The sequence below is a fragment of the Podarcis vaucheri genome (genome assembly GCF_965113315.1).
Source record: "Podarcis vaucheri genome assembly, chromosome: Z".
Classification (NCBI taxonomy): Eukaryota; Metazoa; Chordata; class Lepidosauria; order Squamata; family Lacertidae; genus Podarcis; species Podarcis vaucheri.
The window spans coordinates 42354882-42373437 of NC_138758.1; the positions used below are offsets into that span (position 1 = coordinate 42354882).

At 46.4% G+C, this 18556-nt stretch overlaps 2 protein-coding genes and 1 long non-coding RNA gene across 4 annotated transcripts in view; 2 read left to right on the plus strand and 1 right to left on the minus strand.

Annotated features, from left to right (window-relative positions):
• The window catches only part of LOC309524371 (uncharacterized protein), a 28574-nt gene extending 24337 nt beyond the window's left edge, over positions 1-4237 (plus strand). Inside the window, exon 8 of the mRNA XM_082208995.1 lies at positions 756-4237. Coding sequence (XP_082065121.1) covers positions 756-858 — 103 coding nt within the window. The 3' untranslated portion in view covers positions 859-4237. The remainder of the gene's footprint in view (positions 1-755) is intronic.
• The window catches only part of LOC309524425, a 275240-nt gene that overhangs the window by 187529 nt on the left and 69155 nt on the right, over positions 1-18556 (minus strand). The gene's annotated exons all lie outside the window — the stretch shown is intronic.
• KCNT1 (potassium sodium-activated channel subfamily T member 1) overlaps positions 9257-18556 on the plus strand; it is a 206176-nt gene continuing 196876 nt past the window's right edge. Inside the window, exons 1-2 of one of the 2 annotated variants that reach the window (XM_082208802.1) lie at positions 9257-9288; positions 10208-10872. In XM_082208802.1, coding sequence (XP_082064928.1) covers positions 10679-10872 — 194 coding nt within the window. In that variant the 5' untranslated portion in view covers positions 9257-9288; positions 10208-10678. Of the gene's footprint in view, positions 9289-10207; positions 10873-17695; positions 17752-18556 lie in introns of those variants that run through there. The other variant, XM_082208806.1, reaches the window with a different exon arrangement.

An 18556-nucleotide genomic window follows, 5' to 3' on the forward strand; every position in this document is an offset into this window, starting at 1 on the left:
TTTAGTTGCTGCTAGTTTATTACTTGGCTTAAGCTGTAATTTCTCTCAATCTTGTGAGGCAGCCTCTGATTTCCCAAAGGGCAGGAACGTGCAACACAAGCAGAACGAATAACGAAACAGGGTCTTCTTATGGCACACGTATTAAGGCAGACGCTTCCATCAACTCCTCAGTATTATTATTAATATAGTAACTTGCGTCGCTAACTGTCTGCTTGCATGGGGAGGGAGGAACAAGTTTTTGGAAGAAAGGAAGCCGCCTCCCCGCCCCCCCCCCATGGCTTCCTCGATCAATGCTGTGCCTTCAGAAGCAGGAGTGGAGAAACTTGCAGAGCCCACCTTGCACCAGAAAGGACCCCAGAGCCCCAGCCTGGCCTTGGGAGGTAGGAGGTGGGAGCCACCTGGTGGGAAAGGGTGTGGTGAGATGGCTGAGGGGGGTATATCCCCCCCATGGCACATGACCTTGGAGGGCCTGGCTCACCTCAAGTGTTTTTGCCTGGCTGAAACGTATTCTTGAACTCTTGCTCACCTGGAATGAGGATAGCAAGGGATCTGTGAGTTAGTGTGGAAACCAGCCTGCAACACAAAGGTAGCATTTACATTAGTTGCTCCACCACTTCTGCCTGTGGCCTCACCTATGTGGCCCCTGGCATGTCACCAAGACTGGAATATGGCCCTCAGGTAGAAAAATGTTCCCCGCCCCTTGCCTTTGCATCAACAGTATACGCTCCATTAACAGCCTCTCTCTTCTCTTGCAGACGTTTTGGAAACACACAAACCTGTCATCCAGGTGGAGGTGTCACTGTGATCAAAACGGCTCCTGATTATCTGGAACTTTCTGAGTCGCCTTGGAGCAGATAAAAAAAACAACACACACAGCAGCAGCAAATTCTGGACTTCCTTGTTTGGTGTTTAGTATACAAATGACACACGATGCGTTACTAAACTACATGCTTGACTTCTTCCTGCTCTTCCCCCTCTTTTGATTGTGTCACCTGTGTCAAATTTTAGATTGTAAGCTTCTTGGGGCAGGGACCCCTTGCCCATGCCCATTTGTGCCCCTATATCAATAATAAGCCGGAGACAATGACACAGTGCTGATGTTTTAAGTGTTAGTTCTGTGTATCCCAGAATATATTTAGTTTGTCCTTTGCCTGAAAGTAGCTGAATAGATGTCTTGGGAGTACCTTCAAACTCCTCAATCCTATGCTTCAATTGTTTAATTTGGAGAGCTGTTACATAGTTGTTAGGAGTTTGTCCTACACTCGAGTAGGACCCTGGCAGAGACACATGCCCAACTGGCATGTTCTCTCCCTCCTGGCCGATCGTTCGGGAGCTTCAAAAGCTTTCTTCTGCCCGAACATCACAGCGACCGATGCCAACAGACACCGGCACACTTAGGGATCCGCCGAGTCTTTGCAGCTTGCGTAACAGACCTCAGCAACTCAGCATTTTGGCTAATCTACTTTATTTACATATAAACACACACGAAGCACTGCAACATGGCTCCCTCTCTCTCTAGCATCAGACAGCAAAGAGATGGAACAAAGGACAATAGTCCCACTTCACGGAACACAGTAACACAAACATCCTGTCTCCGTCACTTCCCACACTTTGTGGAGTCAAAACATATACCATCATGTGATAGACAAAAACCCCATGACTGCAACCATGGAGCAGGAATTCTAACAGTTTACTGGAGGAGGAAGACTCATCTTTTCCCGTCTGACAATTCTTTATTTAATGCCTCTCCTCTGCCCTAAACCACAAAATGAACAAACACGTTCACTTCCAGGCCCACTGAATATGCCTCCTGAGTTTATCTTCAGAAAAACATGGGAGACCGACTTAATGTAAGGCACTGGTCACTAACATGGTCTCATGGGCACCCACAGAAGTCTTACATGGTCCCACAGGGTCCCCTCTCCCGCCCATCTTCCAGATGCAATTAGTTCTCTACCAGGGATATAGGAAGCTACCTTACATTGAGTAAGATGATTGGTCCAGCTATCCCAGTACTGTCTACACTGACTGTCAGCAGCTCTCCAGGATTTCAGGCAAGAGTGTACCTAGATATGCTGGGAACTGAACCTGGCATCTTTTCTGCTGTGTCACTGAGCTCTTGTCCTTCTCTAACACCTAATGTAAGATTCCAGCCCTCATGGTTCTGAACAAAGGGTTGAATTAAGTAGGAACATGGGAAGGTGTCTTACAGCCAATCAGATGACATGTTTCAGTATTGACTACACTGACTTGCAACAGCTCTGCAGGGGTTTGGGGCAAGGCTTATTCCTTGCCTTACCTGGAGATGTTGGGGACTGAAGGTGAGACCTTCTGCATGCAAAGCAGATGTCCTTCCGCTGAGCTAGAGCCCTCCCCTTAGCCCATAGAATAAGAGGCCCATATGCTTGGGTGGTGCCCAGAGATTCCAAAAAGTCGGCAACTTTTAATGTAAATACAAGCTACATTAGGGGAGGCAGGTATTTCTTATAACTTTCCTATGCCGCAAGAGAGAAATAGCCCAGCAGCAAATTTATGAGTACTGTTGGAAGCTTGGCACAAATGAACAGGCATTATTGCTAGTCCCCAAGTGGCGAGGCTCTGCTGTTTGGCTAAACATAATAAACAAATTTTTATTAAAGGCTGGAATTAGAAGCTGGTCTCATGCTCACCACTCATTAGAGGGCACTGCTGCATTAGTAGATTCACCCAAATTTGCCTTCGTGGTTACATTCTGAATTCCTATTGCCTTTTAAGCAGAAAGGTGGGTTCTATTCTGTTTTGATTTGTTTTTAGGGAGGGGGTTATGATGGAAGGGATATTTCAAAATGTGGGCGTGGAGTTGCTAGTCTTTATCCCAATCATCAAAACCACCCCTGTCTATTATTCTGTTTAACGCAAAGCAGAGCAGGTTGCAATCTCTGCTGCTGTGACCTTAGGCCCCGAGGCTTAGGGAGATCAGTATACGGTGTTCTTCAAGGATGTTAATACTGCTGTTTTTATTTTCTTTTAAGTGTGCATGCAAAGTGAATCTTCCCGTCCTGCTATGCTGTTTCCCCTTGAGTGTCTTTTGACGTCATGAAAGTTTAACCCAGGGGTCAGCAAACTTACCGCACCTGAGGCCGGTGTCTCCAGCGCTAATTGCACGGCGGGCTGGAGGGCGGGGTAGCGTGTGCCCATACGCACGCGCACATGCTATTTCCGGCGCACTTCTGGGTCGGAGGAGCACCGGAAATGGCTTGTGCACATGTGCACGGGCCTCCTCCGACCCGGACGTGCACCAGAAATAATGCATGTGCATGCACAAATAATGCTTGCACATGCGCACAAGCTATTTCCGGTGCTTCTCTGACCCAGAAGTGGGCAGCCGCGCAGCACAGCGCAGCACCTGTAAGAGCGGGCAGTGGCGGTCGCTGCGGGCTGGATAAACGAGTCCCTCGGGCCTTATCCATCCCGTGGACCTTAGTTTGGGGACCCCTGGTTTAAACATTGCTAGTATGTATATTTATAGCCAGTGGGGGCTGGTGCCCATCGGGCAGATGTGCAAGAAGGCAGGGATCCCAACAGCAGGTGGCAGCAGAGCTAACGATGGGCAGAGCCAATGAATTCTACTTTTGTCCCCATCCTCCTCCTCTCTACTGTGTTCTACAAGGGGCAACTCTGAGACTAAGGAGAAGGAAGGAGGCAGGGCCACCCCCTGGACTGGATGTAAGGAAGAAGGGAGGCAGGTGGGGAGTTCCTGAGGACAGGCTGAGGTTGGCCGGGCAATGCCCCTATTTACTCCCATGGATCAGCCTCCACTGCATGTATCTAAATCAAGGGTGCTGATGAAGTTCTCCCAGATCTCCTTTGAGGCAACCACCAGTGTGGTGTACTGGTTACAGTGTACACACTCCAAGTGTCCCTATTTTCTAGGGACAGTCCCATGTTTACAGAAGCCGTCTCAGTTTCCGATTAGATCCCAGAACATCCTGCATTTCCTTACTACGCTGCTATTTTCATCAGAGAAATATTGGAGGGTTGGACTAGGACCTGGGAGACCTGGGTTCAAATCCCTACTGAGCCATGAACCTCACTGGGTGACCTTGGGCCAGTCACTCACTCCCAGCCCAACCCCACAGGGTTGTCGTTGTGAGGATAAAATGGGGAGGAGGAAAACAATGTATGCCACCTTGAGCTCTGTGGAGGAAAGGTGGAATGTAAATGCAATAATAAATAAACAAATAAATAATTCCAATAATCTGTTGTTTGTTTGTTTTTAAGATTCCCTTGCTGGTTTTTGCTGTTTTAAAGAATGTTATTTAGCTGCTGTGCTTATGTCAATTTTTAGATTTTCTTTTTTGTTGCTATTTTCATATATTTATAATGGTTTGGGCTGTTTATGTTTGTTTTCGTACTTTGAATGGATTTTGAAAACACTCCCCCAAAAAAGCAAGGCTGTATAGGCAGTGTATAAATGTAACAGAAAAATAAGTAAACCCAAGTTCAAAAATAAAAGAAACTAAATATATAAAACAGAATTGCAGCTCTGTGAGGAGAATGGGGTCTCCTAACCACTCTTGATGCTTTTGAATTATGGTGCTGGAGGAGACTCTTGAGAGTCCCATGGACTGCAATAAGATCAAACCGATCAATTCTGAAGGAAATCAGCCCGGAGTGCTCACTGGAAGGACAGATCGTGAAGCTGAGGCTCCAGTACTTTGGCCACCTCATGAGAAGAGAAGACTCCCTGGAAAAGACCCTGATGTTGGGAAAGATGGAGGGCACAAGGAGAAGGGGACGACAGAGGACGAGGTGGTTGGATAGTGTTCTTGAAGCTACCAGCATGGGTTTGACCAAACTGTGGGAGGCAGTGGAAGACAGGAGTGCCTGGCGTGCTCTGGTCCATGGGTCACGAAGAGTCGGACACGACTAAACGACTAAACAACAACAACAACCACTCTTAGCACCCTTAACGAACTACAGTTCCCGGGATTCTTTGGGGGAAGCCATGGCTCTTTCAAGTGGTATGATATTGCTTTAAATGTACAGGTGGGGTTTGTCATCTACCAACAAATCAGAACAGATACTTCATAAACAACTGATAAACAGGTTACCTGCAAGTGACCACCTTTTGGTGTTTGTATTCCATGCAGTGTGTCCCATGGGTGGTAACTACATTTGCACAAAATATCAGCGAGGCAGTTTCTCTCAATTTTCCCTTCCAGTCTTAAGTTTAGTTCTCTACATTTCCATATCACTTTGTAATTTATTTATTTTATTTATTTAGTCTTTATTTATTTATTTAGTCTTCTTGAGAATTCACCAGCATTTTAGTGCAAAATTCTTCTAAAAGGACTCACTTTTGCGTTCATTTCTTGCCCCAGTACACAGATTTTTGGCAAAGCTATTTCCCCAAACCTAATACATCTTTGTATGTTGATTTCATTTTAGCAGGAGAACTGCATTGCAAAAGGTGGAGAAAGGCAGATTTTGAAGGATGGGTGTTTCTCAGTTTGTTTATTGTTTGGGAAAGCATAGATTAAGAAAGTTTGCCTTAACATGTGAACCGAATCCAAATTCTTCCCTATCCCTAAAACGAGCTTAGTTTGGCCCCTTGGGGATCTGTGCCATTTATTAGACTCTGCTCCATGTTGCTGGAACTGTGGAAAGCTTCTCTGTGATGGGTGACTCACCACTTCTGTCTTCTGTGAATTTGCTGCTTGCTCTTTTGACATTTCCTTGCACTTGGCTTCCTTCCTGCTGGAAAGTGGTTGTCAGAGGACCTTCCTGCAGGGACCACTGCCTTTAAGAGTGCGAGTTCAGAAGCCAAGACGATGAGCTGCTGATGGCCACAGAGAGACAATCAAATGGCCCCAAGCTGCCAAGGTATCCAACTAAAACAACTAAAATCAAATAAGAACCATGCACTTACTTTATTCAGTACATTCCAAACAGTGAATGAATGAAGGTAGACCTGTTAAGATAAATATAGGATAAATTATGTTACTCTGTCTAAACATCCAACCAAGTGTGGAATTTATACTTACAGGGAGCATGTAAGTTAAAACAGAGCATACTCAATTTATATTTTCATGTATGCCTAATTGCTACTTAAAGCAAATCTGGGCATATTAAGATAAATCAGAGCCATAGCTACAGTGGGGTTAGCCAGGTTTTTTTTGCCCCAGGTGAAGCCTCCAGAGGGGTGCCATTGAGGCTACCAGTTTCTCTCTGTATGTACACAGATGTGCATGGTGTGTGTGTGTGTGTGTGTGTGTGTGCGCGCGCACGCCAAATTGGGTCTTTGACCAGTGAAAAGAAGCCTAGTTTTGCCCCTGGATAAATAAAAGATACTAGGGGTTCGGCTCACTCCACTCACTACTCCCCTGCCATGCTCCCCTCCTTAATCCTTTAGAACTTCCCCTTCTCACCCCAGGCAACTACTAGCCTCACTCACTTTTCACCTTCCCAACCCCATTTTCCCATGCAAATCCAACACTGAGAGGCGGCACTACAAATCCTCCAGTGAGGACTATGTGAAGACAGTGTTACATTTTTATGTATGGGGGGGGGGAGGAATCATGTTAATGTTGCATGAATGTCCAAACAGATGTGGAATTTATGCTTGCCTTAATGCAGCTACTGAGAATTTTAGACACTCATGGGCAGGATTGGGAGGAAGAGCACACCAGTTTAATTTCTTGTTTCTCTATATACATCATATTATTGAAAATCAACCCATCAGTACATTTTTTAAAAGGGAGATGGGCAAAAAAGGAATAGTGGATGCTATTAGCCCTCTGATGGTGTGTGCATGGACTAAATCCAGTTGCACCCCCCCATCTGTGAAGGGAATCCCCCCCCCCGCAACATGTTATCTAGGGTACAAAGCATCTGAATTCAGCTGAAAGGGTGGAGAACATGTGGCTCTTCAGGTTTTGTTGGGCTACAACTCCCATAATCCTGGATGGTGGGAGTTAGAGTTCAACAACATCTGGAGAGCCACAGATTCTCCACCCTTGACTTACGGCAGTGGCGTAGCGTGGGTTGTCAGCGCCCGGGGCAAGGCAAGTAATTTGCGCCCTCTAACCTGTAGATTTGCGCCCCCTAACCCTAACCCCCAGATGTTGCGGCCGGTGCGGCCGGCCCCCCCTGCACCCTCCACGCTACGCCACTGACTTACGGTGCAATCAAAACACATCTGCTAAGCATTAAACCCTTTTGAGTTCAATGGGACTTACTCGCTGGCAAGTAGAGAAAACATCAGGATGTGGGTGGTGCTGTGGGTTAAACCACAGAGCCTAGGACTTGTCGATCAGAAGGTCGGTGGTTCGAATCCCCGCGACGGGGTGAGCTCCCGTTGCTCGGTCCCTGCTCCTGCCAAACTAGCAGTTCAAAAGCACGTCAAAGTGCAAGTAGATAAATAGGTACTGCTCTGGCGGGAAGGTAAACGGCGTTTCCGTGCGCTGCTCCGGTTCGCCAGAAGTGGCTTAGTCATGCTGGCCACATGACCCAGAAGCTGTACTCCGGCTCCCTTGGCCAATAAAGCAAGATGGGCACCGCAACCCCAGAGTCGTCCACGACTGGACCCAATGGTCAGGCGTCCCTTTAACTTTACCTAGAGGAAACATCAGGCCCAAGGGCTGGCATCTCTCTGTCTGGCCTTTGAGAGTCTCCCCAGGCCCCACTTCTCACTGACCCCTTTTCATACCGCAAGTGCTTTTTGGGATGTGTCCTTGAACCCTAATAATGCCTATTACTTGCCTAGATGGAGGATAGGGAGTGGTGTGCATAGAAATCAGCTTGGTACCTCAAGGTAAAAATCAGCATCAATTGCTCCACTCACTTTTGCCTCTGGCTCCGCCCATCACTGGAATATGGCCCTTAGATGGTTGCCTAGATGTGAATGCAGCCCTTGGGGGGGGGGTAAGGTTCCCTCCCATTGACATATAGGCTTGCATTGTTGGTTATACTTGGTTCTTTGTAGAGGACTTTAAGCATTCACATAGGGCTCCCTTCAACATTTTAAGCTGTTGGGTATTTTTGTTTTATTATCTTCATTATTATCTAGATGTCTTTCTCAGGCTTAAAAGCAAAGCAATCTTCTTTCTAGAGGTGTGCTATGATGCCTCTCACCTAGCTCCCATTGCATCTCTCCCACAGCTTTGTGAGCTACACAGATTAGATCTGAGAAGGAGCACTTCAGTGGGTGGGTGGAAATGAGTAACTTGCTATAAAGGATAAGCACAAACATGTTTTGCTAAACTAGCAGTGCAGTAGTAGTAGTAGCAGTAGTTCAAGCTGATGGTTTATGGCAACAATGTTATTGCAGCATGAAACTGTAACATAAGATAAAGGAAGCTGAAGCAATATGAAAGGCAGATATAATAGTCAATAAAAATACAGTCACAAGTGGGGACCTGCAGTAAAATGCCCTTGTTCAACATACTCCACTCATTGTTCTTGCCTTTTGATTTTGTGTGCTCCGCATGCTGGTAATGGCTGTCAGCATTCTGCAGCCACTGAGAAAGGCCCATCTTCGCTTGGCTGGAGTTTTTTTGGGGGGAGCAGCCTAGTCTTAGAGCCCCCCTTTTTTGTACTGCAACCCTTGGGAGCCCCCCACACCACCTGTACTGTAATGTCCCTCTTGTGCATGGGTGTTGCTGTTTCGGCTGCACTCACCTCCGGACATTGGAACTAACAGGAGCAATAATGTCACGGAAGAGGAAAAAGAGGGGGAAGTTGAGAGCTAGACTGCAAGTTTGGAAAGCAGATCTGGACTCTGTTCCTTGTTTTGAGAATTGTTCACCCATCTGCAATGTAACATGTTCAGAAGTAAAAGGATATGAACTTGTATCTGGTCTATGTGGAAGACCCAAAAGGAGTAAAGGAGGAATCTCTCCCCTGTGTTGACTGGAGATGGTAAAGGCTCCAAATGCATGTATACTTACTTGGGTAGAAGCCTCACTGAACTCTGGGATTCACTTCTAAGCAAGGATGGGGGGGGGATCTCAAACTTCAGTTTCTCATTCTTGCAGTCTTAAGTTCAGTTCTCTGCATCTTCACATCAGTTTGCAACTTTTTAAAAAGGAGTCCTCATAATTCAGCATTTTTCTGTAAATTTACCCCAATAGAAATATGTGTGCATGCTATTTTGTCTGATCTTCCCATATACGGTACTTAAAAATGTAAGTCTGTTATCATGCTGCAGTTAACCTGGCCACCAATAGGTGGTCATGCCAACTTCAGTATGATGGCACAACAACAGGCAGGCAGGTGAGTGAGCAGTATGGGAGGCAGGTGGCCCAGGTAAGCTGTTTAACAGAGTGCAGGAGGGGGAGGCAAGTCAGAGAGGGGTTTGGCAATTTGCTTTCTGACGTGCCTCTTACCGCCTTTAAAAGAGAGTGACAGTTTGGGTGGAATGTAAGGGGATAGGTGAGATGTAAAGGGAGAAGGTGTTGGTCAGGTGTGGAGGAAGAGGGGTTGTCAAAGGGGATGTCAAGTGGGACGAGCAGGGCTGTAACTGCTAGCGTACACCTTTTTTTCAAAGTGGCTTTCCGCAACATGATGCATGTTTTACATTATTTCATGGACACTTTGCCATAGTACATGCATTTTTGTATGCACATTGGCCAGAGATGACTCGGCACTGCAAGATTTGGAAAAGATGAGTTTCAAAGAATGGCTGTGTTTCAGTTTGTGAACAGTTGTGTATTTGCATTTTGCGTTTAAATGCAAACAAAGTGAATTTTTTTCTCCATTCCTACTTCTGAGATTGCACTGCACATAACAATTATGGGATCTTAGTGTGGCACATTTGGGCTAAGAGTGCATTTGGGCTAGGCTGCAATATTTATATATTTCTCATGTGCAAATGCATACAGATTAAACCCAATCATCTAAAATTCACTCGTTTTTTTTGCACGAAAATTCTTCTAAGTTTGGATGCAGCAATGCTTCGAATACCAGTTGCTGGAAACCACAGGGGTGGGCTGGGGAAGCACTCTTGCGCTCCGGGTCCTGTTTGCTGGTTTTCCACAGACTAGATGTTACCTTAAGCTGCACGCTTCTCGTCCTGACCACTAGATGCCGCCACAACGCAACAAACCGATCCCATTCACCCCTACACAGACCTCCAGGAAAAGCCAAGTTAAGAGGAAGAAAAGGCTTATGTCTGTATATATGTGTGATTTTTGAGACCGCGAATCTGACATCTTTTTTTCTGCAGACGCCTTTCCTTGGATGTAGCTGTTCGCGATCCCTCTGCTGCGGTCGCCCAGAGGGATGGAGGGAGGTGAGAAGGATCACACCCCTCCAGCTGTTTAATGGCCCTCCTAGGAGGAAATTGTCTGGCCTTTCGTGGAGCTGCAACTTCTTCCCTTCTCCAGCCTGACTTGTTGATTGTTTTGTGTGTGTCCTCGCTGGGCCCGGATCAGGATCGCGAGGCAAAGGCGAGTGGGATCGCTCCTTGCAATGCGCGGCCGGAGGAGCCCTAGGAGAGAAGACTAAGCGGCTATTGCCCTTCGCTCTTGATGTCACGGCACCCAGGCTGTGGTTTAGCTGCGACCGGTGTAGCTCTGGGGGGCGGCCAAGAGCTCTCCTGGTGAACAGGTTCGAGCTCAGGCAAGGTGGGGGAAGGAGGGAGAGAGAGAGAGAGAGACGGGAGCATCATCTCTAAGCAGGCGCCCGCGGCCATCCTATGCGCTGGTTGATGCTGGCAGGCGCGCCGATCCGGACGCGAGAGATGCCTTGCCCCGGAGAAGGACGAGGGCTGGCCGGGGTCTACAAACCCACCTGCGGCCGCAGTGGTGGCCAGCAAGCGGAAGAGACCCAATCCTGCCCGGAATGCTACACCAACCAGACCTTTCTGTTTGACGATGGCACCTCACGGAGGTAAGGAATAAGAGATTTATTTTTATCACTTAGATGTAGCTGTATATAATGTCAAGCGTTGATGACAAGCGTTTATTACTTAATGAGCTGACGATATGCACATTTATTTATTTTTCAAAGCGTTAAGCGGCACTTCAGGCAAGTTTGTTACAGAGCCCCGGAGGAGGCAGGTTGTTAGCTAAAACCAACGAGTTGCACCCCGCTGTTAGTCCTACTCAGAGCAGACCCACCGAATTGAACAGATGGCTAATAAAGGTCCACTAATTTCCGTAGGTCTGATTAGACCATAGTTGGATTCCAACCTGCTATATTTATTTCGTGACTAAGGTAACAGAGGAGAGAGTCCTGCCCTAAAGTAGGAAACAAACGTTTTTGTCCTGGGACCGGCACAATATCCCGCATAAAATAACTGTATCTATGTGTGTGTTCAAATCACACACGCATCTCAATAGCCTTTCTAGTGTAGGAGCTGCTTGACGGGATCAGGCAAAAGGTGCACCGGGTGATACTTGTCTGACATCCTGTTTCCAAAAGTCATCACCCTGGTACTTCTCTGGGAAGAACACAAGAGGCACAGAAAGGCAGCCAGCCTTCCCCCGTGTTGCATGTCCGCAGCATCCAATGGCCAGGCCAGAGGTCTTCTGCCTGTGAAACCAGGAGATGGGTCAGTATGTGATCTCGAGCACAAGGGGAAGACACGCCTCATAGTAGTCTGGTGTCCTTGCATTCACTGGCCACCTTGGGAGATCATGGGAAGCCACTTGCTCTCTGTTGCTCCCACGGCAACTGGTATTCCAGGGTAGACTGCTTCTGAACAAGAAGGCTCCATGAAAGGGGGTGGTAGGGCGTCTGCTTTGCATACAGAAGGTCCCAGGTTGAGTCCTTGGCCTTTCCAGTTGGGGTTGGGGAATTGCCCTGCTTGAGATCCTGAAATGCCACTGCCAGTCAGTGCAGAAAAATACTTTGTTTAGATGTTTAGTGGTGTCCGACTCTTCGTGACCCCCTGGACCAGAGCACGCCAGGCACTCCTGTCTTCCACTGCCTCCCGCAGTTTGGTCAGACTCATGCTGGTAGCTTCGAGAACACTATCCAACCACCTCGTCCTCTGTCGTCTCCTTCTCCTTGTGCCCTCCATCTTTCCCAGCATCAGGGTCTTTTCCAGGGAGTCTTCTCTTCTCATGAGGTGGCCAAAGTATTGGAGTTTCAGCTTCAGGATCTGTCCTTCCAGTGATCCCCCAGGGCTGATTTCCTTCAGAATGGAGAGGTTTGATCTTCTTGCAGTCCATGGGACTCTCAAGAGTCTCCTCCAGCACCATAATTCAAAAGCATCAATTCTGCGGCAATCAACCTTCTTTATGGTCCATCTCTCACTTCCATACATCACTACTGGGAAAACCATGGCTTTAACTATATGAACCTTTGTTGGCAAGGTGATGTCTCTGCTTTTTAAGATGCTTTCTAGGTTTGTCATTGCTTTTCTCCCAAGAAGCAGGTGCCTTTTAATTTTGTGACTGCTGTCACCATCTGCAGTGATCCAGAAAAATACTAAGCAATGGCAAATATTGGCCTGACAGGCTAGAAGGCAGCTCTCTGTGCTTTTATTTAAACCAGCTCTTTATTCAGAACAATGAGGACTGGAACCTTAGTTTGTTGCTAGGGGAACAGATGTAGCTCAGTAGTGGAGCCTCTGCTTTGTGTACAGAAGGCTCCAGGTTCAATTGCCAGCATCTCCTGTTTGTTCCTAGGATCCATGGATCTTATACATGAAACTGTCTGGCTGTTAAATCAAGGAAGTTTGTGGCCACATTGCCTAGTCTACTACAACCGTGCCAGGCAGACCAATCTTGTTTTTTTCTGTTCCCCTGCCCTGCTTCCAGCTTTGCCACCCTTACTTCTCAAAGAGACTCTGTGCCTTTATTAAGATGGCTGATTTTTCTTTGGGGTGCGAGGGATTTGAGAGAATACTCATGCCTCCCTCTTTTGTAATTTTATTTTTCATTTTCTCATTTATAAACTTATAATAGTACAAATTTGCACATGCAATTTAAATTACCAGATATTAATACTGACCCCCTCCCCTCTTTCTGTGGCTGCTTATGTCATATCTTTTATCACTGCATATCCAATTTAAATCCATTTGTTACTTATCCTTTATTTATTTAATTTGTTTCACTGCTCATTTTTAAAATTTAATACTGCTAGGTCTTTTAAGCTGTTTGGAATAGTTTTTCAAATAGTATTCCCCATTCTAAATCAAAAAGTCTATCTTCTTGATTTCTTATTCTTCCGGTTAGTTTCTGCATACTCCAACAGTTTTTGCTGCCAATCTTCCTTGGTTGGGACTACTTCTTCTTTCCATCTCTGGGCATATATAATTTGAGCGGCTGTTGTTGCATACATAAATACAGTCATACCTTGGGTTAAAGTAGCTTCAGGTTGAGCGTTTTCAGGTTGCATTCTGCGGCAACCCGGAAGTAACGGAACGGGTTACTTCCGGGTTTCGCCGCTTGTGCATGCGCAGACGCTCAAAATGACGTCACATGCATGCACAGAAGCGACAAATCACGACCTGTGCACGTGCAGACGCGGGTTGTGTTCTGCTCAGGATGCGAACGGGGCTCTGGAACGGATCCCGTTTGCATCCAGAGGTACCACTGTACACCATAACACAAACCAGAAGTCTAACAAGAGTCTCTTGCCTGCATCTCCAAGCTGTGAAAAGGCTCAGCTGATGACAACATTCCATAAGTCAAGTTAAAATTCCCAGAGAAGGTGGAAAGAAGCAATGTGTTTTTGGCTGCCTGATAGGCAGAAATCAAACAGGTGCAGCTTCTTGGACCCCCAGTGGCAAACTGCTTTGCCTGATGCAGTTTAAGCTTCCACAGAAGACGCCTTGTCTCTTTCCCCTACCACAACTTTAGTAGAAGATACACTTTGAGAAATGCCAAAACCTTCTCCTATACATCATACTGTTCAATGAAATTCTCCTATTGGTTCAGGTGCAATATATATATACCACTGTAGTGTCTTTTTATATGCCTAATTTATGTTGGGATAGAGGATACGCAGGATATGAGACCCCAGAGAGCTGCTGCCAGTCAGTGTATCATTTACTTATCTATTTATTTATACTCCACATTTTCCGCAGACCAGAACTCAGGGTGGCTTACACAAATTAAAACGGCACAGATAGAATACAAAAAGCTAAAAGCATTTATTTATTTACAGATAATCATTAAAAAGTAATTAATTTCTAATAAGGCTAAACCAAACATTAAAATACAGGTGGTAAAAACAGCACAGCACTAATAGAAGCCCTTTCTTTAAACAAAAAAACCAGTCCATTCCCAAGGGCCTGCCAGAATAAAACAGCCTTGCCGGCAGAAGGCCTGCAAGGAGGAAGCCAATCTAGCTTCTGTAGGAGATCTCAGAGCATGGGCAGATTTCTGCTCTTTCAAGGTAGTCGTGCTCTTTCAAGGTAGACAAGACTGAGCTAGGTGGACTCACAGCTTTCTGTGCTCAAAGCTGACATGCTATTATTTGGGAGCTCAGTAAGGAAGAAAGCTGATGACTGGCTAAGGTTTGGGATTTAATCAGCACATCTATTTAGTTTGGGGATAATCAACAGCCTGCGATAGATAACTGAGTGCAGGGGTTTTTGTTTTGGTGTGTGTAGATATGAACGATTTCAGAACGGAAACTGGTATTCTGAACCAAGAGATAGAATGGAAAGAAAAGTCATATTGTTATAACATTGTTATTATTGTTATAATAAGAGTGTAGGAACTGTATAGTTTGGGGGAAAGTTATGATTTCCTTTTAAAAAATGATGATCTGAAAAAAACATAATTGCTAAGTATCATTGGAAGAATTCCAAGTTCAAATGCTGCTCGTTCGGAATGCAAATCACACTCAAAATGTACCACAGGAAAGGAGTGAGCTGAGAAATTTTGCATGTGGAACATGCCTTCTGCTCTGCACTGGAGTGGACTTTTTTTTTTTTTTTAAAGCAATAACCGCCAGCTGCACCAGCAACAAGCTCAGCCAAACAGGTGCTGAACCAACCCCCTCCCTGCTCCAGCACCAAAGCTGGCATCTGATTGGTCAAGTTCATTGTCACTCATGTTGCTTTGAAGACGCTGATGGTGATGGACTGCTAGTTCACAGCTTCTTGTTGCCATTGTCTGGATTCAAGTTTGGAAATCCCTCCCCCTCCCCCTGCCTGGCAACAGAGTAGTGGGACTTATGCCCCAAAGTCCTCATTGCAGCCAATAAGGCTCCACTCCTGGTGCCATATTTTTGAGAGCTTTGATGGATTGCCGTCCCATCCCCCTGGAGCAGGACCGATTTTCAATCACGGCCCCAATACCAATGGAATATTCTTTCTTGTTCAGTTCCTTTGTATGCCCTGCTCATGAAAAAGGTGAAAACGAAAGGGTCCAATGTGGCTTCCGGGTCATGTGGCCAGCATGACTAAGCCGCTTCTGGCAAACCAGAGCAGCGCACGGAAACGCCGTTTACCTTCCCGCCGGAGTGGTACCTATTTATCTACTTGCACTTTGGCGTGGAATGGCCAATACGTCAAGCCAGTGGCGTAGCGTGGGTTGTCAGCACCTGGGGCAAGGCAAGTAATTTGCGCCCCCTAACCCATGGATTTGCGCCTCCTAACCCGTGGATTTGCGCCCCCTAACCCGTGGATTTGCCTAACCCCCCGATGTTGCGCCCGGTGCGGCCGGCCCCCCATGCACCCCCCACGCTACGCCACTGCGTCAAGCAAGTGTTTCTCTAACATGGACTTACAACTCCAATCATCCCTACCTATAGCAGAACCAGTAGTCAGGGATGATGTGAGTAGTAGTCCAACCACAGCTGGAGACCCAAGTTTGAGAAACACTGCTTTAAAGTCTGCTTTGATCTCCTCCTCCTTTGGCCTCACCCCACTGCTGGCTCTATACGGCCTAGACCCTCGTACCTATGGGACTGCCTCTCCTGGTATGCCCCACGGAGGACCTTAAGGTCTGCAAATAAAAACACCCTGAAGATCCCAGGCCCCAGGGAGATTAGATTGGCCTTGACCAGAGCCAGGGCCTTTTCAGCCATGGCCCCAGCCTGGTGGAACATTCTCTCACAAGAGACCAGGGTGCTGTGGGATTTGACATCTTTCCGCGAGGCCTGCAAGACGGAGCTGTTCCGCCAGGCCTTTGGTTGGGTTCAGTCTGATTCTTTTCTTTAACAAGCATTAAAGAGGCCTCCTAGCCCACTTACAGGTCTTTTATAAGACCATTAGTAACAGTTGGCCCTGGAGAATGTTAACCACTTTCAATTTTACCTGTGGACTGCATCTGTCCAGATTTTAATTTGCTCTGAACTAATTTTAAGATGTATTTTAATTAATTGGTTGCCTGTTTTTATGTTCGTTTGTTCTTTGTATACTGTGTTAGTTTTGTGGGGTACAAATAAAATTATTATTATTATTATTATTATTATTATTATTATTATTATCTCTGCAAATCAGAGATGCTGCTGGCCTTTCCCCACCCCTAGGAAGGAAATGGCAGAAGCTGTCTTCTGTGGTCTCCTGGGGTCTGTGTCTGCCCAGTGTGATTCAGTGCATGCCCCTTTCCACTTCATGAGTACCTTTGATTCCCACTTCAACTGTTAGGTAAGGTTGATTTGATTCCACCTCTTGTTCCCAACATAGATCTTCACTCACTGCTTATTTCCAGTGTAGATCTTTTTTCCTCCATTGGTCCTGATGTAGATCTTCACTCACCTCTTCTTCCCTGGTGGGGGAGGTGCCATTTTGTGGTTAGCCTCATGTGACAAAATGTATTGGGATGGCCCTGCCCAGAACCCCAAATTATTTAAGGAAAGGGGCACGGGTGGTGCTGTGGGTTAAACCGCAGAGCCTAGGACTTGCCAATCAGAAGGTCGGCGGTTTGAATCCCCGCTACGGGGTGAGCTCCCGTTGCTCGGTCCCTGCTCCTGCCAACCTAGCAGTTCAAAAGCACAAAATGCAAGTAGATAAATAGGTACCACTCCAGCGGGAAGGTAAACGGTGCTTCCGTGCGCTGCTCTGGTTCGCCAGAAGTGGCTTAGTCATGCTGGCCACATGACCCGGAAGCTGTACGCCGGCTCCCTCGGCCAATAAAGCGAGATGAGCGCCACAACCCCAGAGTCGGTCACAACTGGACCTAATGGTCAGGGGTCCCTTTACCTTTTATATTACATTACATTAGCAGGTCCTCTGTTACTTTGATGCTGTGGTGCCTAAATCAGGTTGCTGCCACCCTGTACAGTGTCTTCCCCACCCCAGTAGGATTTGGAGATTGCAAAATTATTCTGTATGTGTGGCAAAGATAATTTCCATCCCAGCTTCCCGTTGTCATTTGCTTATGTTACTTGTGCTGCAGGACAGAAGCACAAAATCAGCCTTCCTCCCCCCTTGACTTTCACTTATGGGAAATCTGTTTGCCTTAGGGAAAAGCCTCCTGGGACCTGTCAAATCCCTCTGTTGACCATGTAAGGGAACTCCGGATGGCAAAGGAACAGGAATGAAGGCAGCACACTCTTTCCAAAATAACCTGCTCTTAAAGAGGTTGTATATTGGGTGGGGGGAGGGGGAGGAAGAGGAGGAGGAGGAAGGTGCAACTCGGATTTCAGAAGAGGCAATGCCTTCCAAGTGCTTCTTCTGGAACTGAGGATTTTCTGGAGCAGTATTGAGTTTCAGAAGTACTTTGTGGACTGGAATCTGGGCAGAAAATGCAGCAGTTTTATCTCTGATTGCGGTGGAGGTAATTCAGCTTTACACCTTCTGTGGGGAAGAGGCATCGGGGTGCCCGTATCGACTGTTTGTTCCCACAAAGATGGAACTGAAAGGTAATATTTATAGCTTTCTATTTATAACCGGTGTGTAATGCAAATAATGCATGAATCAGAGGTGGATCCACTTATCAACAGAGGACTGCTGCCTCAGAATTTGGGATCTGGCCTATATGGTTAAACTTACCAATATTAAAAGAACTAGGGGAGTTAAGAGAACAAAACGATTTATTTGTGCAGGGCTGGAACTTGTTTATTCAGTATTAAAATGATGAGATGCAGAATACAGTTTGGTGGCATGCCATGTAAGGAAGAATCTGATAACAATGTATATTGGTGATTATTTTTTTTAAAGCAACCAAATAAAAACAGAACAATGCTGTTAAAAGCTTTATTTAAGAGAGGTGCTTGTGCCAGCCCCCCCCCAGCTTTTTCCAGAGGACAAACAAGGCTGGGCATTTGGCTAGCCATGTAAAGTTTGGCATATATAGCAGTGCAGGAATAAGTAAGTAAATAGTATGGTAATATATCTGCTTTTCTTTGGACCACATCAGCAAGGCCAAGAGGGGAGCCTTTTCGCCTGAGCAGTGCCCAGGCTTGTACCCCGGGGAAGTAATTTCAGTGCTGCTAACATAGCAGTTTGACTTCATTCCTGGAGACGCATTCCATGGTTTCTTGAGACAGATGCATGCCAACCTGGCTGAATGAATGGATGGATGAGTAAATAAACTTAAGGGTTATTACTCCTGGCAAACAAACCATTCTGAGCACAGACTTACATGTGGCCATCATGGAGTCGTGAGACGAGCAAAGCCTGAAAATCAAACAGTCTGCAGGTAGTTACTGGGGGGGGGGAAAGCAT